The sequence below is a fragment of the Eleutherodactylus coqui genome, chromosome 4 (genome assembly GCF_035609145.1).
Source record: "Eleutherodactylus coqui strain aEleCoq1 chromosome 4, aEleCoq1.hap1, whole genome shotgun sequence".
Classification (NCBI taxonomy): domain Eukaryota; kingdom Metazoa; phylum Chordata; class Amphibia; order Anura; family Eleutherodactylidae; genus Eleutherodactylus; species Eleutherodactylus coqui.
The window spans coordinates 18,945,774-18,972,414 of NC_089840.1; the positions used below are offsets into that span (position 1 = coordinate 18,945,774).

Sequence of the window (26,641 nt, forward strand, 5' to 3'; positions counted from 1 at the left end):
TCATCTGCACAAGGAAAGACTAGAAGCAATGGGATGAAACTGAAAGGGAGGAGACACAGATTAGATATTAGACAGTGAGGGTGATCAATGAGTGGAACAGGTTACCACGGGAGGTGGGGAGTTCTCCTTCAATAGAAGTGTTCAAACAAAGGCTGGACAAATATCTGTCTGGGATGATTTAGTGATCCTGCACTGAGCGGGGGATTGGACCAGATGACCCTGAAGGACCCTTCTAACACTGATTCAGATTTTGTGGCGCATTTCCTCTCAGAAATGTAAGTTTTTAAAATGTATTCACCAAAGCCCCCATTTATACTGAATATATTTTATGCTCTGAATAGCTTGATTTTATCACTTGGTTATGAAAACCCCGAGATTACCATTTTAATACAGTAAACTTATCACTGAAAAAACATGAGTCACTGTCAAAACCGAGCCCTCCGCTTCACATGAAACTGATTGTTACACTGATAGAAGGGACTACAATGAGAGAAAAAGCGTCATTTATTGTGGGAAACTGACCCCTTGTAGGGAGGCTCTAGTATCTAGTTGTACCACCTCTAGCTTGGATACAAGATGTGATCCAGGCAGGTATGGAGGCTCCAGTACCCTGTTGTACTGCCTCTAGCTTGGATACAAGATGTGATACAGGCAGGCATGGAGGCTCTAGTACTTTGTTGTACCGCCTCTAGCTTGGATACAAGATGTGATACAGGCAGGCATGGAGGCTCTAGTACTTTGTTGTACCACCTCTAGCTTGGATACAAGATGTGATACGGGTAGGCATGGAGGCTCTAGTACCCTGTTGTACCACCTCTAGCTTGGATACAAGATGTGATACGGGCAGGCATGGAGGGTCTAGTACCCTGTTGTACCACCTCTAGCTTGGATACAAGATGTGATATGGACAGGCATGGAGGCTCTAGTACCCTGTTGTACCACCTCTAGCTTGGATACAAGATGTGATCCAGGCAGGTATGGAGGCTCTAGTACCCTGTTGTACCACCTCTAGCTTGGATACAAGATGTGATATGGACAGGCATGGAGGCTCTACTACCCTGTTGTACCACCTCTAGCTTAAATACTAGATCTAATATAGGCAAGCATGGAGGCTCTAGTACCCTGTTGTACCACCTCTAGCTTGGATACAAGATGTGATCCAGGCAGGTATGGAGGCTCTAGTACCCTGTTGTACCACGTCTAGCTTAAATACTAGATCTAATATAGGCAAGCATGGAGGCTCTAGTACCCTGTTGTACCGCCTCTAGCTTGGATACAAGATGTGATACGGGTGGGCATGGAGGCTCTAGTACCCTGTTGTACCACCTCTAGCTTGGATACAAGATGTGATCCAGGCAGGTATGGAGGCTCTAGTACCCTGTTGTACCATCTCTAGCTTAAATACTAGATCTAATATAGGCAAGCATGGAGGCTCTAGTACGCTGCTGTATCACCAATAGCTTGGGTACAAGATATGCTACAGATGGGGGATGGACAAAAACGTCTCTTGGAAGCTGCCATGAGGTGGAACACGTGGCTGCAGGATGTCCTGAACAGATCGTTCAGTTGTCATTGTTCCTGATACCATGACTAAAGGCGACAAACTGTCATAGGAAACAGACACCCAGACAGTCACACCAGCAGGGGGCAGTGTACCGCTCCACAGCAAAGGCAGGATCGAGGCGATCACCCCGAGGTCTCCAGACATAAATGCAGCCGTCAGTGCCCAAACTAAACCTGGATTCGTTGCTGAAAACCATCCGTTCCCACTCCACAGCAGTACAGTTTTTTTATTCACTACACCAAGGCGATGATGGGTGGGTGTCAACGGTAGCACACGTTATGGGTGCCATGAGACCAGATATCCTTCAGCCAAGTGCCTGAAATTGTTTTTCAGGGGTGTAACAATGGCCCCTGGATGTTTATGGATGGACAAGACAGTTGGAGCTGCTGGTGCTTGTCAGATGATCAGACGCTCCTCTACTGGTGGTCTGTAGGGGGGTCCTGACCCCAGTTACCTTGTGTGCCCCCATCCACTGGTCCCAACACCTTTTAACAGTCTGGTCAGATGCTCCTCTACTGGTGGTCTGTAGGGGGCGTCCTGAGCCTGGTCACCTTGTGTGCCCTCACACATCCACTAGTCCCAACACCTCCTAACAGTCTGGTCAGACGCTCCTCTCTACTGGTGGTCTGTAGGGGGCGTCCTGAGCCTGGTCACCTTGTGTGCCCTCACACATCCACTAGTCCCAACACCTCCTAACAGTCTGGTCAGAACGGCCGGTGGGGGACAATTCATCAATACGACCATCCAGCTCCTCACATCCCAATAATGCGCCCCTCTCAGACTCTGGCAACGGGGTGAAATCTCTTCTCTGTGTGGTAGAGGCGTCTAGTGGTCAACAAGCTCTACACAAGCGGAAGAGGAGGTCACTACACACAAGGAGCCTCCGAGAGCCTCTTATAGGCCAAGGGGGAACCACTTATAGGGTCTCCGGTGACAAGACCGTCCATCTAATCACCACAACTCATCATTTACAGATCTCCCTGAGATGGAACTGCAGGACGAGGTTTGTAGCAAAATGGCAACTCATGAGGCGGATTGTTTGACAGAGTGTGTATGAAGGAGTCGGGAGTCAGAGTCTGGAAAAATAGAGGAGTACGGCTGCCTTCACATCTTTGTTGGGGATTCAGTTTTCCTGCTCCATTCGGGGAGCAGTAAAGGGGAGTCCCTTGGCCGATCTGGTCCGTCTTATGACAGAACTGAACAGCAGTGAATGAACCCCATTGACTATATTGGGGTCCACGCAGCATTTTACCAGAAGAAAAAGCCTGCATGCATATATATTTTGTGCCGGACCCTCTGTTTCAGTTTAGATGTGAAAGCAGCCCAAGGCCGGGCTCACAGGGGCGGATTGGAATCTGCAGGAAACCACGTGCAATGAAAGGCCTGCATTTTTGCTTGTCTGTTCACAATCGCGGATACAAAAATCGGAGAAGAAAAATCGCAGCATGCTCTATTTTACCACAGAATCCGTGCAGAAAGCCTCATGTCAATGGAGGCCGCCTGACCCGCAGCCCATACGCAATTCACGTTGTATATGGGCTGCATCATCACCAAGCGACATAGCGGGAAATACAAACAAAAAATAAAATAAACTGCACTGTGCGTGACCGCTAGCGAGCCGCCATGGTCGTTCGCCACACAGTAATAGCAGGGTTGCCAGTCGCACAGCTGGAATCCGCGGCAGACCTCCCGCATGAACCTGGCCTTAGAGGTTTGGCTTACCAACACCACAGCCCTGGTTTCTTTAACTTAGCCCCCAGTTTCATAACATTGCAACACAGTTTCAAGTACTTCAACACTGTCTGTCGGCCATTTTGGAATAAAGTTTCAGTCTCCATCACAGGCTTTATCCCTGGCATGACTGCGGACACTCAGCACGTCCCTCAATGGTAAGCACTGGGTTTCTACGGTGTAAAGGCCCATTTACACGGAGCAATGATCGCTTAAACAGCTTGAGTGATAGTTTTGAGCGATCATCTTTGCTTTAATTAGCTACTTAAGAGTTATGCAGGCGGAGCGGGATACCGCCACGATAGTTCAGAGAACAAAGCAGTTGCTTTGTATATGCAAACAGCTGCATTGTTCTCAGCACTTTCAGCTGATGTCCCGCAGAAAAGTGTGAGCGGGATTTCAGCTGAAAGAATACTATAAGCGCCGCTGGCTGAGATCAGCGTGCCGCACTGATAAGGCTCATCACTCATTTTTAGCTGGCTAGAAATGAGCGATGAACGAACAGTGCATGATGGCCCTGCCTTTAGACAACGATTATCGATTATAATTTGTTGTGTCTCAATGGGCCTTTGGGCTCTGACAGTTCAGCGTGTCAGTGACCGGAGCTACTGCTGCTCGACAGGCTAGGCATTTCATTTCCCATTAGGAGGCTCCAGGCATATAACCAAGCTGCACCATAACTCCCACAGCAGGCTCTTGTGACTCACAACTTGGCCAAACTGATTACACCAACCGCTAGGCTTGCTTGTCACTTACTTCTTTAAGTTCCACATTCCTCTTTATACCCAACCAGTCACAACCCTGCAGGCAAGACGTGCCCCATCATCCGTCCATTAGATGCATATGCCTCCCTCAGTGAGCTGGTGGTGTACACCTTCCAATGGCCACCAGATGTGGGAAAGAAACAGCTTCTCCAATGTCCAGACGGGCCACGATAGAGACCGATACAATACTCAGTTGTACCTTATACATTAGCAACGCACAATGTTACAGATGTATGTCTAATAGCTAAACGGTGCCGGCTAGAAAGTCTTAGCAAGTATACAGCATATTACCCTTCATCCATCAGCTCCTCCACAACGTATACTTGTATTCTATGCCAGACCTTGATGTTTTTCCTCCTGGGCTTTATGAAGGATAACAGCGGTAATAAAAGCATTCACAAACTTATCGAAATTTAAGAAGTGAGCGCAATACTATTATGTTGCGTTTTGAAAGAATACATTAAGCCACGACCCCCTACTTATTGCAGAGCAAGTAATGGGATATCCGTATGCTTCACTGGGAGCCAAGAGGTGAGCAGACGCCCCAGTGCCGCGGCTCGATGGGAGTCACGTTTAGCCGCTCTCTAGGTTTCTAGGCAACAAGTAGAGGGATGGACCCCCCCCCCGGCGGCGGGATCACAGCAGTCAGCCAGTACAATAGTAGAGCAGACGGCGGCGGCTGACACCGAGAACTGCACGTACGGCTGAGGAATCCACAATACTGTGTATACCGCACATGACCAAGACACTATGTACTCCCCAGCAGCAGCACACGCGTGTTCTGCGACACGCCATGGGCAGATTTACGGTGCACACTGAACACCGCTGCATCAAGAAGAGCGAACCGCAAGAAAACTTATGCATCTGTTCGCACACGCTGGTGGACTCGGCGCCTGCCGACAGACGAAAAGGACCAAGGTGTCCTGGGAAGAGACCCGATGATCGCTTTAAAAAGGACTTCTAACATAAAATTGGTGGCAGCAGGAATAATCCATGCTTGAACTCTACGACCGCACACAGCACTAAAAAACAAGGTGCATTTCTGCATCAGTTCCAGCCACAATTATGCCAATGATTAATAGACTAATTGTTCATAGCGCCACCTACTGGGAGGTACCTACCCTGTAAGTCACTATCCAACCTTTTTATAGGTCTTGCAGTATGACTTGATGAATGCTAAAAACTAGAGGCCACTATTGTTTCTGCTTGTGGAGACCACAGTAGAAACTCCCTCCCAGCAGGGGGCACTCATTAGCATACAATGGCCTCTCAGGACTCACATGGGAGGATTTGAGAAGCTTGTATTGGCATTATACGCAACAATGAATCCCACTTGCTTGGCATTGGGGTACAGAGACAAGGGTCACAATGGAGAGAAAACATTGCATGCCCTATTATGATGCGCATTATGCACTAAAATAGCCCATTGAAGTCAATGGGACTGCGTGAGTACGCACAACACTCATTCACTGCGTATTTACCCTTGAAATCAATGAGTTTTTTCTTTTTAATGCACATAAATACGCAAAAAAAAAAAAGCCACAATGTGTGAAATACGCCATGAATATGCAAAGTTTTGGCTCGTGCATGCAGTGTATTCGCAGGCTGAAACCCGCATACGCCCCCGTGTGAAGACCCTGCACTCCGGGAGAAGCATCCCTCTCCCATAAAGATGGTCAGGACTCATCAGTGCAGTTTATACCACAGAGAAAGGCCTTTAGTTACTGGAAACCTGACGACATCCTGATCAGACCCGATTGTCAGAGGATTCCAGTAACGGAGCCAAAGGGGAGGTTAGAGGTCGGCTCTGCGCTCAGACCGTCCGGTACGAGTCCACGGAGTTACTATATGGATTTTAGGGGGGAGCAGAGTTTGCTGCTATCTAAATGACATGATTGGATAAGGTACATAGATTTGCGTCACTCCCTCCTTACAATGAGTCCGAACCCTGTATACTACATTAGAGGGGTTGTCCGGGCGAACAATGTTAACTATAGCAGCGTGTGTGTCATAAAGCAAGAGCAGCGCTACTTACCTGTCCCCCAGGTGATCCAGCGCCGCCTTCTGACGGGTTTTTTTTGGTTTAAAGGAACCGCTACCATTCTCTTGGCATCACGGCTGCCAGCATCTGAGCGGCAATGCCAGGAAGACGAGACATGCCTGCAGGTCCGGGCGGACCGCTGAGCTGCTGCGCTGATCGCCGCAGACGGGTACGTAACCCTTATTTTGTCATTTTAACACATTTGTAGCTGTAAATAAAAATAAAATTGTTTAACTGGACAATCCCTTTAAGGTGATGTCCGCAAGCGGCGCAAATGTTGAGAACGTCCGCAACATTTACAGTACAAGCCATGCGGGTGATACGTAGCAAGTCTCATTCCCAGTGAATACCCCCCAGGTGACGGTACCATCAGGGCATCTTCACACGGACGGTGCCCACAGCCTGCAGAAGGCTTCCTGCCGCAGACATGCCTTGTAGACCCGCATGCGGCTGTAGCTGATTGAAGAGAGGGCTAATCTACGTACAGCCTCCCAGCTGCCCATTCAATGTGGATTCAGCGCAGAATCCGCATTAATATAGGACAAGCTGCGTTTTTTGGGAAAACCAGCATGCAAATCAATGGTTTCGGTTCTTTATATCGCACGTGTAATACGGAGCGCTGGGACCCCATTGGTTTGCATTTGGGTATTCAGAACAGTCTTTCACGTGTGTGAAAACACAGTCCCAGCAGGTCCTATTAGGTTTGGTATTATGGACCGCAATAGACCATTAAAAGTTAACGAGATCATGCAATATGCATCATACATGCGTGTTTCCATATATGCAATCAATGGGGCCTTCTAAAAAAAAGGTTTACACCCATGAAATACGCAATAAGCATGGAATACACAGTCTCAGCCCGTGAAAACGCTGCATATTTCACAAGCCGAAACCTAATGAGTCCGTGTGAACGAGCCCGCAGTGTGATGCTGGAATTAGAAAGCAATATGGCACATATAGCGGCATCATGCCAAGAATTCATGCGGTCGGGTGAGGTGCCATGTGACTGCAGTAGTGTGGTAGGAAGGAGGGGGGAGCGGACTGTCCAACGGTTAGGGCAGGATGATGGCGTAGTCCTCTATATACCACCGGCACGTCTACATCAAGTCTCTAACTGGCCCCACTTCAGAGATACAAGACAATCTGTTTGCATCTGAAGACAGCCGCGCGGCGGACGGCCAGCCGATTCGCTCTAGTTACATAACAATGAACCCAACGATTTGTTAGCAAGAACCGTGAACGGCACCAGATGCACCTCCAGAAGAGCTAATGGACCGGTGTGCCAGGAGGAGCAACCGCAGCGTCTCTATGGTCCCAGAGGGTCTAAGGAATATACGGAGCAACTGCATAACAAAAGGGGGAAATAGTGTTTCCCCAAAAGAGGCGCTAGGTCTTATTATACTCACCTAGCAGGCTCAGTCCAGGTCCCTGCCGCTGCTCTCCGGAGCTCTGATGCTTGAGCCGCGCCAATGATTGGCCAATTTATAAATCCTACCTCCACACCGCGATGGCTGTGATTGGTTCTTTGACCACTACTCAGCCAATCAATGCAGCGCTCGATGAACCAATCACAGCCAGCGCATTGGTTTGAGCACTGCATTGATTTGCTGAGCAGCCCTCGAGAACCAATCATAGCCATTGTTTCCTGGAGGTTGGATTTATGAATCCCGTAACCAGGAAGAGATCTTCTGTGGGCAGCCGAGGACTTCAAGAAGCCTGCCAGAGCTCCGGGGAGCAGCGGGTGGGACCTGGACGGAGCCTGCTAAGTAAATTTTTTATGTAATGCAGCTAGGGCTTATTTTAAGGGGAACAGGGTAGTACATGTACACTGAGTGGTCCTTTATTAGGAGACCCATCTAGTGGCGCGTTGGACTCCTTTAACCTTCAGAACTGCAGGATTTCGCAGTGACGTAGATTCCACTAGATGAAGAAGTCGTTCTGCAAGAATGTTGGCCCCTGCGGACAAGAAGCTGCTTGTAGTTGCTGGAGATTAGATGGAGGTGCTGACATGCCTTGATCAGCTGACAGGAAGGGGTCAGCGATTCATGCTGCTTGTGCCAAATTCTGACCTCCCATCAGCACGGGGCAACAGAAATCCAGATTCATCTGAACAGAAGATGTTATTCCGCTCCTCTGTGATATAAGTGTTTCCCGCTGGAGTCTCAACCTTGTTTCTTTTAGATACTTTTAGACAGTAATGGTGCTGAAATGATTGTCTGCGGTTATAACCCATCTGTGCTAAGGGATGTTCGGACACGTTAGCTGGAGCCCCAGCCTTGTATTCGGCGGCTGCTCACTATGCAACGTCTGTTCATCTGAGCAATTCCTGACATCCTCCTCTGACCCCTTTCGGTGACTAGTTGTTTCCATCCACAGGATCCCCTTTTCCACTCAGATCGCTGGATCTTCCCATCTAATGTGGATTCACACCGAAACTAATCTACAGATTTTATGCTGCACTGCGGGGTCACGGGGAGAATTACTATACAGGAAAGCGCCAACCATGAGAGGGCCGCGGCTCTAATAAAGGGGTCAGTGTGGGTAAGTGAAAATATAAAAGTTTAGGTAGTTTTGTTTTCTTTTAATAAACATTCAAGACGCTGCTTACAAGGTCCAGTGATTCCTGGCGGGGTACATGACGGGCGTTTTGGGCAACAATGTCAAGAAAAAAAGTTAAAGCACATTGATACAACATGGACCCGCTCCACCACAATCAGCGCACTGTTCACTATAGGAGCGCGCACACCAGCTACAGACACTGGGTCCGCCCGCCAACTTACCAGACCGACAGTGAGAACGGGGAGCCAGACAAGTATAAAAACTACCGCAGCCCCTTCTACATAAAAACTTACTTCATGGTGCTTATAGGTGATAACAGGTTCCCTTTATCCACCTAGAATAACCAAGTGCACACATTGGGGCCCATTTCCAATTCAAAATACGATACGTTTTCTGGCACAAATTACGCCAACCGTGTTACATACTTGGGCCACATCTATCAGGTCTAAAGACACTTTCAGACATTTTTTCTGACTCATTTGGAAAAAAAAGAAAAGGCGTGGCGTGCTTCGTGCCGAAGTTTGGGTGCAACTTTGGGCATCATCTAAGCCAACTACCCGGTGGTCTAAGACTAAACAGATACAATTCAGTGGATTTATCATTTAGTGATAGGTCGGGCACATTTTAGGACTGTCTAGTCCAAGTTTGCACCGTCTAACTTTTAGGACCCTAGTATTAAAAAAGAAGGGCCAATACACAAAGGCTCTCACATTTTCTACTAAACATTTGAAATCGACCAATTAAAAAAAAAAAAAAAAAAAAAAAAAAAAAAAAAGAAAAACCCAGAACATTAGTGCGACAGAGAAAGGCAGTGAGACCAGCCTTCCGGCCCGATGCTTGTCCATGAGGTGCAGGAAGCCGCGCCGGATGTCTGTGAGGAGTGATGATGAACATTTCCCCATGCAGCACAGGTGATGCCTGACCCCAAACACTAATAACCTGTGGGATAAGCCAACTAGGAATATTCGCACTGTCCGCGCTATAAATCCATCAGCACCGATTTGACCTCAAGCTAAAATGCCATTGTATTTGTCTCCAAAAATCACAGGACTCGTCCAATCAGGACACTCCGGCCCGTTCGCCCCACGCAACTCCCCACCAGAGGCAAAGCCACGTACAGGCAGCGGCTCGTCCTCTAGCAGGCTTGGGGCGTCCATGTATTAACAGAATATCTGAACGGTGGCCATGTACTTACACTATACCGCCACTGCAGCATGGGGGGGCGTGGGAGCTGGCCACAGACCGCCCCGGCAGTCATGTCAGTCTCAGGAGCTGGATACAAAGGGACTGCCATGTTAAAGGGCTTGTGTAAAGCTGCCAGTACACCTTAGAAGTGGACTGTTTTGCAGACGCAGCCGTACCCAGTTTAGTCCACAATGGCCCAGAAACTTGTTTAAAGTGGCCGCCCATGTTCAATGACCCGGGCGGATGATCCTACTGCGAGCGCACTGGCAAAAAATGATCTTGAAGGAAAGATGGAAGCAAGATCTTTTTGCTCTAGCAAACGAAAAGTCAAGCAAAGATGACAAAGTTTGTTCCAGGACCAGCGAGCGCCCCACCTCCGCGGCCCCCGGCCCCACCTCCGCGGCCCCCGTCCCCACCGACTCCTGAACCCCTTGTTCTTCCAAGGCGTTGGCCCCAATTTTCAGACTACCTACACGCTGCAGCTGCTGATTGATATGTAGCTGATTCATAATCAAAATCATTGCTGCGGACAGTTTTTGATGCAGGGGGCGGACGCATCAATGCTTCCCTACAAACGACCGGCTCATTACTTCCAGCAATCATGTGTTACAAGACAGGAAGGGGAGTCGTGGCTCCTCACATGATGGGGATCTAATCACTGCTGCTCCAGCAAATATAAGCCTGCAGTGCCCAGCCGGACGCTTATCTTCTAGCAAAGACTAATGAAAGGACAAAGCTGTGACTAACCGGTCCGCTGTGGTGCAAACACACATACAGCAGCCGCAGATGCCAACTTATGGCTTTACTTTTGTAGCATGCTGGGAGTTGTAGTTTTGCTATTGCTGGAGAGGCACTGCCGGCTCTCATATTACAGGGTTGCTTCTTATGAGACAACCAAGCATAAGGAGCCGTGTATTTCCCTTTATTCATCCTGCAAACGGCTGGGGAGTTCTCTCAATGATGCATGAAGCGTCATTACACAGTTGAGCAAAGTACGTACATTCTATGGAGTGATGAATCGCATACTAGGACATACGTGGTTGTGGAAGATGACTGAGGAACACCTTCTGCGCTAACAGTTAAGTACGGTGGAGGGTCCGTTATGGTCTGAGGATGTGTTATATGCCATGGTCTCGGTCCGTTGGCTGTAGTGACAAGAACCATCAACACGGAGGAGTACCCTGACATTCCAGACAATAATGTGCTGCCGACTATGTGGTAATACTCTGGGAATGGTCGGCCATACTTCCAACAAGAATGCGCCTAGTCACAAAGCCAGCACTGGTTTTATGTTGGTTTGAAGATATGGATGTTCCACGACTGGACCGGCTGCACCCGGTCCTGAATATCTTTGGACTACATTGCGTTGCGGAGTCCTGACCTAAACACCTTTGGACAAACTGGAACGTCGGGCGAGGAAATATAAACACTGCCCATCTTCTTTGAGGAAACTCACCAGACGTTTGCAGGATGAATGGAAGGAATTACTAGCTGAAGTGTAGCAGACATTAGTAGGAAGAATCCAATGTCATTAGGGCAAAAGAGCCCCACTAAGTATTACCATACAGAAATAACTACTACTTTTAATTCTTGCTTAGATGCCCAATTACTTTTAGTAGGACAGTATTCCATTACAGACAAGATGTAAGTGGCTATAATACCCCGATTGCACCCGCGGTTCCTTAAAGGGGTTGTCCCGCGCCGAAACAGTTTTTTCTTTTTTTGCATAGGCCCCCCGTTCAGCGCAGGACAAACCCAAGGGATGTGGTGAAATAAAAAAAAATTTTACTTACCTGAATCCCCTCTCTGCATCATCTTCTTTCTTTTTCTCCAAGATGGCCGCCGGGATCTTCACCCACGATGCACCGCGGGTCTTCTCCCATGGTGCACCGTGGGCTCTGTGCAGTCCATTGCCGATTCCAGCCTCCTGATTGGCTGGAATCGGCACATGACGGGGCGGAGCTACACGATGAGGCGTAGAAGGGGGTGGAGCCAGAACGCCACTCGTGCCCGGACCGTCCAGAAGGGAGAAGACCCTTCTGCGCAAGCGTGTCTAATCGGGCGATTAGACGCTGAAATTAGACGGAGCCATGGAGACGGGGACGCCAGCGCAGGGAAGGTAAGTGAATAACTTCTGTATGGCTCATATTTAATGCACGATGTACATTACAAAGTGCATTAATATGGCCATACAGAAGTGCTTACCCCCACTTGCTGCCGCGAGACAACCCCTTTAATGCAGCACTGAAACCATATGCACGCATGTCTAGAGAGGCTACTTCAGCTTATTTGGACAATTCTGGAGAACCCCTTCAACCAATGTTCAGGGTGGAAGCTTCAGGCTCAGTGAATGTTTGGCCGGGCAATGCCAGGGTCACCATTATTCTGCCCCAGAACTTCCAGGGACATGGCATCCTGTAGCACAACATGCAGCAGAAATGATGAGGACACAAGCTCCATGTGCCCCTATGAGAGAGTCAAGGAAAAGTGCAGGTAGAGCCGATGACCGCCAAGTGCGTCATGATGGGAGGACAGATGGGCGTCATTAAAGAAACCATTTAAAGAACAAAATAAGAGAACTCTTCCTTGTTTCATTTGTGTGTCGGACAACTTGTGAGAAGCGGGTGAAAGTACACAGATCAGCCATAAACAGCCTGCAGTCTTGCCAACACTAATGCCAAGCTGGCCAAACGCCAGCAGCCAGGTAGCAAACACAGCCGGAAACTTCCTGCAGACAAGCTAGTTTTGTTTGCTCCGTCTGATGGGCACTCAGGGCCCTCTTACACGGGCAGATTAATTGTTCAGATTCCGCATCCAGCGTGCCCCGACCGGACGACGAACGAGAATTGGTCCGCTTCTCTATCATTCCATCACGTGCAGAAAACTGGACAGATTAGTCACTGCTGTGCTTTTACACGGACCAATGATGGGATGACCTGCCTGCACCCGACTGGTCGGCCCGTATACAAGGGCCAAATGTTCACACCCTTCTATCTCCTGCTTTCTAAAACTCAACATTGAGCAAGTTAGACTCATCATCTCCGCTGCATCGCACTCAGCAGCCCCATCAGGCCCATCACAGCCAAGGGCTCTATGGTTTCTCCAGTCTCACAAGTCTGCTGCGTTGGCCTCACCTTTGATTTCACCCTGTCCTTCAAACAGCACAGCCAGGCCCTCACCACTTCACATACATCTCCCAACACCAAATCGCTTCTCAACTTTGAGTCAACAAACCCGCTAGTACATATGCCCTGATCACCTCCCACCAGGACTACTGCAACATCCTTCACCGTGGCCTTCCATCCAACACTAATACCTGCTGTCTGGATAATGGATTTCTCCCATCTTTCAATCCCTCCGCTGGCTGCCCTTTGCCCGTACACCTCTGACAATCTCAAGTCTCCGGACACAACCTCCGGCCCTTGCAAGACTTCTGCTCCTCAGAGTTTCTAAGATCTCCCCCATGTGTCACAGTCTGGAGTTAGATTTCAAGTTATTTTACACGACTTGTTAAAAGGTCTGTCATTGACTTGCAGGAATGCTGCCTTGCAATAGGTGGCGCTGTAGAGGCATTGCTCCATCTTCTATTTGACATTTCCCAGAGGAGCATGCATGGCCTTATAGGTTTCCTCACACCTTCTAGGGCCGAATGCCCACGAACAGATTTGCGCCGCGAAATACGCGGTCAGAATCCCGCAGTAATGTCCATCCATAGACATGCTGTGGCCCACGAGCGGGAGTCAATTGCGATTGTCCACTCACGGGAGAATCGCAGCATGTTCTATTCTGTGCGGAAAATCGCGCGGACGGCTTCTATCGCAGTCAATTTTGCCGGGCGAGAAACTCGCCACAGATACAGACAGGCGAGTGCAGGGCCTCTGAGGGCGCCGGGTGTGATTTTGCATGTGGAATCTGACCCGGCTGCGGGCACGAGGCCTAAGACGCCATACCCTTCCTGCCCCATGTTGGAAACTACTGCACACTAATGAGGGGCAAAATCCCCAATACAGTCTGTCTGTACAGGGCGATTGTTTCCTTCTGGGGAAGGCTCCGGCTTTTGCTTATATTTCCAGTCATTGTTACAAAGCTTGTTAAAAAGTAGTGAATTGCAGGAACGCTGCCATCCAATAGGTGGCACCGCAGAGGCCTTGTTCCATCTTCCCAGTCACAGTCTAGAGATCACTACCCCCAAAATGATGGCTGTTCCGCCTTCAAAACAAATCTGAAACCCACCTACCCAGGGAAGCCTACAACCTACAGTATGGGCACCTTTAACGCTCATGTCTCCTTCCCTTGTAGATTGCAAGCTCTTGAGGCAGCGTCCTCGCCCCCTCTGTAGTCAGTCACTTTAGTCAGGTTTATTGCTCTGTTTGATCTCAGTTATGTCCCGAAACCCTTGATTTTATTTTCAGGTTCCTGGAATTAATGATGCTTTGAAAACAAACAATTGCGCGGGGAATAAAAAGCCATCGGTGATGGAAGTTGACAAAATGTTGCCCAATCCAAAGACACCGCTACTTGTACACGGGGCGACTATCGGATGCTTACAGTATATACCCAACAGCTGCCCCAGCGACCATCCTTCCTCCACTTCCACCAATCGCTCACTGAAGTGCGCAGAGATCTCTTCCAGCGGCTCACCTCCATTCACAGTGAACAGGCAGTCGCTCAGATGAACAACTGCCTGTCCACACGGGCCGATAATAGCTTGCTTTTTAGGCGAGCTGAAAACCAGGCAACTCCCACAAGTTGCCGATCATCGCTCTTTTGAGCAATTTCTCGGGCGCCTGTCATCCCGCGTAAAAATACCCTTAGGCAAAGTTCACACCGGCGAGAGCAATAAGGGGCCGCGAATCACAGCCCCACATTACGCTCAGCGCGCATGTGAATTCCCCATGGATGCGAGGCGTTCATGCCTAAAAAGCCTTGCATCATTTTGGTGAAGAAGGGATCCCCTGGTGCGCTTGACAGCCATGGCGACGGACTCCCCCACAATTGTTTACAACGGGAGACCTCACATCGCATTGCGTGCAGCCAGCATGTGGCGTGATGCCGCCGCTGGCCACATTGAAAACCCTTGGCGCTGCGATACCAGAGCACGCTGCAAGATAGAACATGCCACAATCTGTTTACCGCCCTGCAGTGCCAGCTGTGAAAACATTGCACAAATCTCACATGCGTATGAGCATCTTGCAACGCACAAATCTTGCGCAATTTTCTCGCCCGTGAAGCCGGCCTTAGGGTCCTTTTAGACAAGTCTATTGTTTCAATGAGTGACGTCACCGCAGCCGGTATAGGCTGGCAGATGCATCGTTGGCCCGTTCAGTCCCTGTATGAGCGAACAACTGAGCGTTGTTTAAACCGAACGATAGGCCAACGATTGTCCGCCTGCGCAAAACGGACGAATGAACAGCGACGGTTCTCACTGTGGTTCCGCTATTGGCTCGCGTTTAGACTGAACGGTTATCTCGGTCACTTGCGCTCTTATGGAGCGATTTCATTTTTAATTCTATCCCTTCCATCTAACGTCGCCTTCATTTAGTTGCCAATGTGACAACTTGAGGGACCGCTGATACTTTCCACTATCTGAGCACCATCCACAGCCAGCTTCAGTTGGACAAAGGTCTCGGAGGGGTGTTATGGCGGACCGCCCACAGGCGCCTCCGTAGATCCCTATTGTTGAAGGGCTCCTCGTTGTGTGATGTTTCGCTGTCCCCAGGGTATTCAGCGGCAGCGAGGAGGATCATTTGCATTTGAAGATGCTGGAAGCTTCTAGTCCAAATTCTTGGCAGGTATCATCAAAGCGGGATATGGAGATAGGAAGACGTCTTCCAGCTGACATCAGCGGAGCGGCGGGTTGTCAGGACACTGAAAATCAACAGATGCCCACTCACTGGTAGATAAGCTGCGAGGACAAAGGGCGGCAGAGGGAGGGGTAGGGGGTGGAGGGGAGCGCGGCCGACACCGAAACTATTACACAATAGAAACGTCATGTAGCAGACAATACCAGCGGGCGCCCAACGGCCCGCCACTACTGTGCAGGACCCTCACATCACATCTGCAGTAGAGCTTCTGCTCTGTTACTTTGTGTCGTCCACCAGATCCTGAGCAGACAGTATTTTCCTTAGGCCGCCCTCAGAGGTTTTACCACGGCGTTTTGAATCACGGTACAACGCTCCCATTGGCTTCAATGGAGCCTCGCAGACATGCGCTCGACCGCTGAACGGCGCTTTCTAGTGCCACGGTTTTCAAGTGCTGTCTGCTCTATTTTTCAGCTTTAGCGCACCTCATCACCCCTGCGGCCAAAAATGAAAGTGAAGTAGCGGCATTTTGCCAACGTCATGTGCGAGGGTGGCCTTAGGCCACTCACACGGGCGCTTGGCAAAACGCTGCGAATTCGATCGCGGTGCTGTGATTTTACTTTAGTTTTCAGCCAGCGCCACGAACGAACGCATGTCTGTGAGGCCCCATTAATATCAATGGGAGCGTTCTACTGCGATTACTTCGGCACTCAAAAGGCCGTGGGAATCTCGATAAAATAAAAACGGATGTTTGAGTGGCCTTAATCTGCTACTACAACAGAGCAGAAGAATGGAAAGTTATAACGGCAGTAAGCACTGACACAAACGAGCCCTTACCTGATTTATCTGTGCGGCCAAGAGAGATTTGGAGCATAAAATCCACACATCCTACAACAGAGGTCGGACAACAGCTTCCAAGAGGTCCCCCTTATATGGGCTGATCATCAAGGCCGGCTACTCCGACGAATGGTTGCCCGACAATCAGGCCGGACGATCGTGGTGTAAACAGAGATCAACGAGCGCTGTGTGCGGACCATCGTCCCCCAGAGCAGATCTCCCAATGTATAGGGAGGGAACAAGCGCAGACCGACGTACTCATTGCCGGTCATGGCCATCAGCAGTTGGTGTAGAAGGACTTTTAGGCTGTTACCTTATAGCCGTTGTGACCGGCCAGCAGTTTTTTGCTGAGATGGACATGACTGCGGTCATTCAGCGCCCAACTAAAGTTTCTTCAGCCTGGCACACCGACGCCTGGCATCAAGGCTGAGGCGCTGGACACCGTGGACGATACCACAGAACTACGGGATCACTTCTGGCGTCAGTCTGAAGGCCAAACATATTCCAATCTGGTTTTAAAATGGAATCTGTCAGATTGATTTAGACCACCAAGCCACTACTAGCCTGTTAGGGCCCATTCACACCTGCATTAGGGCCCATGTACACCTTCAGCCTCTGTTCCATTTTCGGAGCAGAGGAATGGAATTAAACTTTTTTTTAAACCCATTGAACTAATGGTGGGTAGGTGTGTGTGTGTGTGTGTGGGGGGGGGGGGGGGGGCGCTGTGTTTCTGACACCGGGTGCCTTGTTCCTGTGCGGTGTTTTCAGAGCTCGACTGAGCGCACAGAACTCTGGAATGAGTCCGGATGTGTTCACGCTGCAACTTCACGAGGACAGGGCACCCCGCAAGTATGAAAACCCCTCAGTCTCCACCCTTTCGAGCCCCATAATGTAGTTTATGGGGCTGTAATATAATGACTGGTTCCCTTTAATTCTGAAGCAGGACAACAGAACACACAATGTAAAGAAATACCAGTTTTCAGCCACACGTAACATTTTGCCGCTGGATGCGCCCCGTATACCCGAGCCACTGACCGTAACAAACTGGGTGCCAAAACCTTACTTTACACTAGAGACAGACCGGTGCAGAACAAGTCACTTATATAAAGCTTTAAATAGATTGTAACCAAAAAACAAATCCTGAAATCCTGCAGTTCTTCCACTGACCACTAAACCCAGTAATCTAACACTTCCTGATCTTCTCAACTGTCCTCTCTTTATCACAGTCAGGATTACACTGAGGTGATACCTATATATAGATAACACCCACCATTCAAAGTAGGTGATGTCACAGCTCACCTCCTCCCCATCCCTGCACCCTGACCACTAAGCTTAATAGCCTAACACTTCCTGATCTCTAGAGAACTTATCAGTCGTCATTTCATCATCACAGACAGGATTACACTGAGCGATGATACCGATATAGAAACATAGTATCCACCATAGGTAATGGTCATAGCTCACCTCCTCCCCCTCCCTGCACAAGTCAGAGAGCATGCCTACACCCCTCTCCCATACAAGTCAATGAGCCTCTCCTCCCCAGTGTGAATGCCCATGAAGCTGCTGTAAAGCATATCACTAAATGCTGTTAAAGTGGTTGTACCAAGATTACAAGTTATCCCCTATCCACTTCCCAGACCCCAGGAGTCACAAGAACGGAACTTCTCCCACCCTAGTGACATCAGAATGAATGAAGCGCTGTCCAAGTATGCGTGGTCAGCGCTCCATTTCAAGGCGCTGACCGAAATACCTCAATACCTACCTCCGCAGTCCCACTGAAAGTGAATGAAGCACCAGCACTCCATTCATTCTCCTCCTCACTGCAGGGAAGAGGATGGAGGACATGGGAGTCCTGTTCGAGATTGGTGGTGGTCTCAGGAGCGAGACCCTCACCGACCAGCAAGTTATCCTTTACCTGTGTATAGGGGGATGACTTGTAGTCTTGGTACAACTCCTCTAACCCTCATGCGGTCAGAGCCTTGTTCATTGGAAACCTGCACTTTGAAGTCGGTACCCCACAAGGGTTAAGTGCAGCTCAGGCAAGATGGCCGCCCACATTGTAGGGTTTATTTTAATTGTCTGTAAAGGACTATCAGAAAATAAGCACATTAGAAAATTGGGAGGGGGGGGGGGGGGAGGTGTTTCACTGTCTGATAGAAGGACCTTTAGGCAATGCATTCCCTTTAACAGGTGACAGTAGTGATCGGTATTCTGCATTACAGACAAACCACATATAATCTTTGGTATTCACCACGGTGTCCCAATTTGATGGTCTGCAATTTTTGGAGATGGTGATAAAAAAGTTGGCGGCACGGCCAGCGAGCGCTACAATACAGACACATTCCGGCGTGGAGACTTCACATAACGTTTCAAGGGACACTTGTGGCCGCGGATTATCTCCAAGGGAACAAAGGATCAGGCATATATATGTTGGTGCGGCACACAGCGATATCAGTCACGTCAGCCCGGAGGACGAGGGGCGGCTCATGGATGTGTAGCCCCGCAGTGGCCCTCTGGTAGAACACAATGGTGAAGGGCGCACAGATCTCATCCAGGGCCGTGGAGTTGGTAGAAACGTACAGACTCCGGTTAGAGAAAATATATATATTTTCTAAATCCAGTTCTTCATTCAATGGGGAATGTGTTACATGTTTCCTTGTATAGAATTTTCGTAAAGTTTTGAAGTGTTCTGTAAATATATACTCATCTAAAAACATTGATAATGAAGATGCAGAAAAAGCAAGTTAGAAAAAAAAAATCATTTAGACTTCTTTCCTTATGCTGCTTCTTCAAGGCCTTTTGCGGAGACGAGTCTGCGCTGCACCATCTGCACATGCTCAGTAGTGAAGCTCCTCCTCCCCAGACCACAGGAAGGTGGCATGAGGCGGTGGGCATGCCCACCGCCCCATGAGTTATATATGATAGGGTTGGAGTTTGGCTTTCCGACTCCACAGCGGCTGAATAGTGTGTAGAAGTTGTAGTCGATGCCAACTTTTGCACTTTGCAGGTAAGAAACCCACAGCAACCTCGGTCAGAGTCACAGGTATTTTGGGACCGTCAGGCAGATTATACACGCAGGTGGAAACGAAGCATTTTATAGAGCTAGTCCAGGGATTGGAGCTCCAGGATGGCAATTTGCATATTTTCCCAGTGCATTCTGGGAAGAGTCACTGTGAGTGGAACAACAGCTGGGTTTAACTGCTTGGACAGAAAAAAAAACCTGACAGTGAAGCCAGTTTCACATGGGTGATAGTAAAAGTATCCAATAGGTGGCGCTTTCACAGGCACTGTACCATATCCCACTTGCACAGCATGACCTACATGTCTCTACGCCTACTAGGCGCTCTCCACAAGGAGAAACTATGCTCTTCTGATATACAGAATGGTTTTCTATATCAGGTCTTATGCAGGGGGAAAGCAGAGACGACTTAAGATCAGTGTTCCTAGCGCCTTAATATAATATCCCCCAGGGCACAATGCGCCTATGTCTATGCCGGCCTCCTGCTGGCGTAGATGTCTAACTCGTTTCTGGCACAAGTTACACAAATGAGATGGTCTGACGACCACGTCCCCGTTTGAGAAAGCGGTGTAGAGCGGCTAACTGCTCAAAAAGTCGCCCAACTTTTGTATAAGTGCAAAATGGTGCAAGCTTTATAACACCAAAAATCTGTGGCATCCCCCCTTATGTTCCCATGAACAGCCGCCCACCTGGCTCCCCAGCCTGCTCCACATTGCTTTTGCTGATCTGAATGTCTATGGCGGCAGCGACCTCTAACTGGCGACTTTCCAACTGATGCAAATTCTGCCGTAAGGACACGATGGGAGTTGTAGTTCTGGAGCAGCCGCAGAGCCTCAGGTTGCACATGAAGGGTTAAAGGTCCGTGGTGAGAAAAAAATAATAAAAAACAAGGCTAATGAAATAAAGGATTCTGTGTTCTTGCTGATGACAGATCGCTCCTCGGTGACAAGTTCAGGGACTACAGGAGTCCCATGGAGAAACAAGAAACCCTGAAGAGCACTTACCAGAGCGGGCGGGGTGGGTAGAGGAGGGTAAACAGCAGCAGTGGATCAATAATTCACTGTGCCAGCTGGGAGGAGACGCAGGTCAACAAACACCGACATATACCGTATGTACAGTACTTGCATCACACAACCTGCTGGACTCGCAGGCCTGCAGTCGGCTGTCTATCAATACTGCTCAGCTCCTCCTTGGATAGACGACTTGTTAGAAGGGGAAGCATCTACCGATGCAGCTCCCATGGGGGCGCTACTCAGCTCTCCTGGGGTACTGAATGGAATATTTACAAGACTAAAGTGATATTCGTCTCTGGCGGATAATCGGCCGTGTGTATAAATCACAGGAGCGACTATCGCTGGGACTAATGGGCGCTTCTGCACCAGACAATCGCCCTTCCTTGTGGGAAGACATTCAGAGCACTTTTACTGCAATGGTCAACAAGCCGAGTTGCAACTTTCCCCCCCTCTTCCATAGCAAAAAAACAGATGATGCTGCGAGTCTCAGTGATGCCGCTATATTACAGCCTTTTCCAGCAGGAAGCCCTCATCTAATTATCGGCTCTACGGCCGCGCAAACAGAAGACGCTAAATTACTGAGCGACTCCTGCTTACCGTGAATGGTCGGAACGATCCGCACAGCTCTCCGCCTCCATTCACCTCAATGACCAGCGCTCCTGAACGATAGTTGGCCAGTAGTTCGCCCCGTGCAGCAGTCATTACATGGAGACGTGCGGCTGAACAGCGAGCATTTTTAGGCTCCCCTAACCACCACAATCAGGGGAGAACAAGAGTCTCTCATTCATCGGCTTACGTTTATCCTTTCACATGACCTCTTCATCAGGCGAATGAGCGTTCATAGGAATTCACGGATCTGATAACAGCCCATGAGATGTGGGGTACGGCCCACCTATAAACAACTGGGGGTCTGTACTGTTCCTCTGAGTCTGCAATGCTTGTAAACAAAGTTAGGGTCCATTCATGTTGGCACCAGAGGATCCATTCTGATCCACCGCAAAACCAGAACACTAAAGAAAAGTCCGGCATGTAGAACCTCTCTGGTAAAACGCCGGACGGGAACCAAACTCACCGCATTATAGAGTTATTGGGTCCAATCAGTTCTGTCATAAAACAGCCGTTTGGCGGGGGGCTTCTGTTTCCCTGCTCTCATGAAAAGAGCAGAAAAATGGAATCCCCAACGCAGAGGTGAGCAGAGCCCAACATGCCGCATTACGGGGTTATTGTACCATATTAGCAGGGGGCACACAGACCCCAACTCTCCATTTTCTCTTGCAGCTCCCTCCCCCAAATCTTCTTTGAAGTTCTGAATGAAATAACACCTTCGGGCACATTATTACTGGCCAGCATTCTGGTGTAACGCGCTCCTTCTTTGGCGCAGTTTAGACAAGTTTACCACTTATTTTGCACCAAATCAATGTTATATTTTGCACCCCATTTCCCCCAAAGCGTCTGGGGTGGGCTTTCAGTGGAGTGAGGTTTTTAGGCAGGATTTCAGATTCACAGGGGTAGTTATTAACAGCCGCATTTTAGACACATCTTAAAGTGACCCTCTAGACCTGGACAGACACCTCTCTGACTACCTGATGCGCACTGTATTAGTCTAAAGGTACCTTTACACGGGCCGATAGTCTCCTGAGTACATCGCCAAACGAGCGGTGATCGCCGGCCCGTGTAAACACAGCCCAACAGCAAGAAGTCGCTCAGTTGTAACTAGTTGTTCCGTCCGTTTTAGCTTCCTGAAAAGGTACGACTGCCGAGCGGCTTCTCGATGTCAACAGCAGGACAACCTACCAGCGACTCCCGTTTACCGTGGATGAAGGCGGCTGGATCGATCCCCGGCAGCTCCACCTGCACTCGCCTGAACGACTATCTCTACCGTGTAAAAGCCCAGCAGCGAGGGTCACTGCCCTGTCAGGCTTCTGGATGTCCCCTCCATGACTTTATAAAGATGCAGTTAGTTGCACGGCCGCCCCAGGCGCGGCACCAGCGGCCGCACATCTCTGGGCGGATTTAAAGATCGGACTTTTTTGACATTTGATACTTTTAATGAATTTTAAACTGGAGAAGAGGAAAAAAAAAAAGACAAGCTGCTGGAAAAGTGGAGAGAAAGATCCCTGTAATGATAAAGCCCACCCAGCCGGGCCCCCCTCATCCCCGGTCGGGTCACATCTGAGCTCCCCCAGGAGGATGTATAGGACGGTGTTGGTTCTGGTACCGCCATCCCATGTCGCACCTCACTATCTATACAGAGCCTTGTTACACGCAGGGAAATAATTGATACATTGTCTCAGCGAGGTGAAGCAGCAGACAGCAGGCTTCTCAGCCCAGCCGCCCCCCTCCCCACACCTCCTGTTAAGACCCCTCTTATTGTCTAATTGGATCAGGTCTCCATCCCCATCCCCCAACGTAACCCCCCACCCCCATGATGAGAGAAAAAGAAGAAAGCACATGGAGGAGGGCACCAACTTTCAGCTAAGAAAACAAACAGCACCTCAGGGCAGAACTGCATACAATACAGTTATCAGAGACCCTCCAGCAGGTTACATGGGGGGGGGTTACCTGACAAATATCACCACTTTGTGCAGGATACAGCCGTGACAGGACTGTACCTCATTATAGGTGGGTTTACGGCACCATGCCGTTCCCTGCCGGAGACCTCAATATGAACTGCAGTATTAGGATACACAGACCCCCCCCCATACAGGACCCCGCCGTTAGCCACAGAAGAGCCTCTGCGCAGCCGGGCATACACTGGTTTCCATAAAGATCATCGCACCCACAGGAGGTCCACAAGACAGACCCCCGAGAAACGTCGTCCTAACACTGGATTCACACAGGTGATTTGCAGCCCACAAAAAAATTAAAAAAGTATTTGAAAAAAAAAAAAGTCTTATTTTTGGCCGCTCTTCTGACAAAAAGCCATCAAAGTCCAAGTCCATGGGTGTGTGGGCGAAAAAAAAAGACTGCCCTGGCATAACGCACGCGGGATCCGTCTTTCACGCACAACCAAGAGGCCCAGAAGAAAAGAGAGATTTAAGAACCCGTGCAAAGCCAAAAAAAAACAAGTTTCCAAGCCATGTACACATGCGGGGGAATCAGTCATGGTCATATATATGCATCCTCTACAGGTAGGGGCGCACCTCTAGGGGGCAGTTTTAGCCCTTCATGCCTCTGGAGGGGATACAAAAAAAAAATTGACTTTTGGTTCACAAAGTTTGAAAAGTGACTGTCTAAAGGGTTAACCATCAAAGGCGCACCCCCCCCCCCCCAACCTTATATGTGATCGCTGCAGGGGTAGTTTTGATTACACACAATTTCCATTTAAGTGCGATCTGGAGGGAACGTAATGGGTTAATTCACCGTATTTTTGGGACCACAAAAGGCACTGCAGGTTTAGACAACAGAAAAAGATACACGTTCCTGGGGGTCCTACAATGTGGAGGGGCTACCATCACTAACTTTGGTGTAGAAAAGGGGGTTAACAGTCAGCCGCTAGTAAACCTAGAGCAAGGATAATACACATACAGCTCTGCTACATCCACACCCCCCTGCAGCTGGCACAGCCGTGTAGTAATACAGGACCCCCTCCCGCTGGTGATGACATCATCCGCAGTCCCGCTGCGAGCCCTCTGATCTCGGCTGTTGTCTGTACAGAGGAGCACCTGCAGGGGGGGGGGGGGTGATCTCCAGCGCTATCAGGGAGAGGGAGGACTGGGACCAGCCGCTAGAGTTCTGATGATCCATCATCCCGGCAGGAGTCTCTGGATCTGTCAGACCCCCCTGCCTCTAGTTGATAAGGCACAGACGATCTCCAGCAAGGTAGAACTGCGTCTTATCATAAAAATGGCGCACATCACACGGCACGCACATGAGATTTTTTATAGTTACTATTGGAAAAAATGTGCAATTTTATCGCACGTAGAAATCACAAGTAGAGCGGAGGTCGTGAAGAAACGGATCACACAAAGCAAAAAAGAAAAAGGCGTTTAAACTCCTACACATCCGGGAAATTAGTCATTTTCAGTCTTTTGTCTAAAAAATAAATTAAATAAAAAAGGTGCGTTTCACGGCAGATGTTGCCTAGACACGTAACCCCCCCTCCACGTAGCAGCTGCGCTCCATCCCAGCGCCAAACCATCACAGTCATCACCGCACGGTCTAACTTCTGTCCATCGCTCTACATAAGAGGCCACCTAGAAGACCCCAAACCAAGAAGCCCCCCAGCATGGAGGACCGTACTTACTGCCCCCTACACTGACAGCTGCTGTAAGTACAGGCTATTTATGGGGTAAAAACTGAAGATTTTGGTTCCTGAAACTTTATAATAAAAGGAGTCTGCGCCACATTTACTACGAGCCGCTGTGAGGTTGCGCCATATTTACCAGCGGTCGTGTAGCGGCGCACATGAGGCGCTGCGGGGACCGCACGGCTACAGGATGAAGGAGAAGTCCCAGACAGAACAAGCAGGAGTCACCGAGGCGGCAGGTACTTACCGCAGCTGAGGCTGAGCACCGCGAGCCGCACCAGTGAGCGCGCCATCCCGCCGAGCTGTGAGCCACACAGGACCGCTGCGTCTCCTCCTCACAGCGCTGCTGCCTCCCGGCTCTGCCCAGCCAGCAGCAGGTGAACGCTGACGTCACTTCCGGCCGGACACTCCCCGCCCGCGTAACCCAGGGCGACGGGAGAACGGGCAGCGCCTGTCACGTGACTCCGGTGCTTACCTGGCCCCCCCCCCCCCGAACTACAAGTCCCAGCATCCCCTGAGGCAAAGAGCAGCACTACCTGTGGGGCTCCCAGAACAGGTGGCATGCCACAGGTGCAGAAGGCACATACAGACTGGCAGGGAATGCTGGGTCTTGTAGTTCTTCATCTATTTCACAGTTACCTAACTCTGCCTAATTGTTACAACTATTATTATTTTTTCTGATACCTTTGCATCGGAAAATTGTATACGGCAGCTAAAACGCCAATGTGAAGAAACACGGAGCCGCCATTCGCATCAGCGTTATGTATCAATTATGAAAGGTTGCCTGGCAGCCATTCTTGCCTATTAAACTCAACATATCGACACAAATGATAATAAAATGGTACCGATACCCCTGAGACTCCATCTTTAGCCATAGGAAGGCATCCCGCGGCATATGGTAATTACGGTAGACGCAGACCCTCCTGTAGGCGGTTCGCTTCTGTCAGAGTTTGGACTCGCTCCCCCCTCTTCTGCTAACCTCCCTTCTATGTTGATGACCATCTCTATCTCGGCTTGCTGGAGACGTTATACGTTCCATGTGCGATGTACCGGCGCTGAGCAGAGAATGGCGCACGCATGTGACGTCATTCCTTCGGATAACGCATTGGGCCAGCTTCACAGAAGCGCAATTGTGCATGCCTTAGCGCAACCTTTTTTTGCGCTATGAACAGGCTTTTTTGCACGTGTGTCGGGCATCCTACCGCACTTTTTCTGCCCGCAGGGCACGTTTCTTTTGTTGCACGCTGGACGCAAACACTGATTAAAAATGTCTAATTAGTCCAACGAGTTACAGATGTGTTCCATTTCCAGTGGAATTACGCAGTGTTTCACACATTTCCTTGCGTATTCCGCCTACATTTGCGCAACCCCCATTGACTTCTTTTGGGGACCATTGATGCTCAAATATGCGGACACATAGAACATGTTCTATCTTTTTTTGCGCAACCCAAATGCACGTTCAAAAATACGCAAATGTGAACAAACCTAATAACATCAATGGGATCTATTCTCTGCGTATGGCGCACGTAAATACGTCCCTGTGAGACCGGCCTTAGAGCGGCGCTGCTACATTGTACGTGGAACGCATAACATCTTCAGCAGCCGGAGATGTCCATCAGCATAGAAGGAGGCGTTGTTAGCTGAAGAGACCGCCGGCGGGTGTGAGACGCCCATCGGGGCTGATTAACATACGGCGCAGGACGCCTCTCTGCGCTTTATCTAGGGATGGAGTCGCAGTGCAGAGGTAATGGTGCTGGTATGAAGGGAACCCATCACGTTCCCGTAAACTAAGTTATGGCGCTGTTAGGGGGCATGACAGGGAGCCAGTGAGGTATTTCTTAAACTCCCGCGATCCAGCGCTGTCGTGCTCCAAAGATC

The 26,641-nt window shown here is 49.5% G+C and overlaps 1 protein-coding gene across 2 annotated transcripts in view; it reads right to left on the reverse strand.

Annotated features, from left to right (window-relative positions):
• The window catches only part of CXADR (CXADR Ig-like cell adhesion molecule), a 53,969-nt gene extending 28,854 nt beyond the window's left edge, over positions 1 to 25,115 (reverse strand). For both annotated transcript variants that reach the window (XM_066599109.1, XM_066599108.1), the window contains exon 1: positions 25,011 to 25,115. In XM_066599109.1, the coding sequence (XP_066455206.1) occupies positions 25,011 to 25,056 (46 nt within the window). In that variant the 5' untranslated portion in view covers positions 25,057 to 25,115. The remainder of the gene's footprint in view (positions 1 to 25,010) is intronic.
• Between the last annotated feature and the right edge of the window lie 1,526 nt (positions 25,116 to 26,641).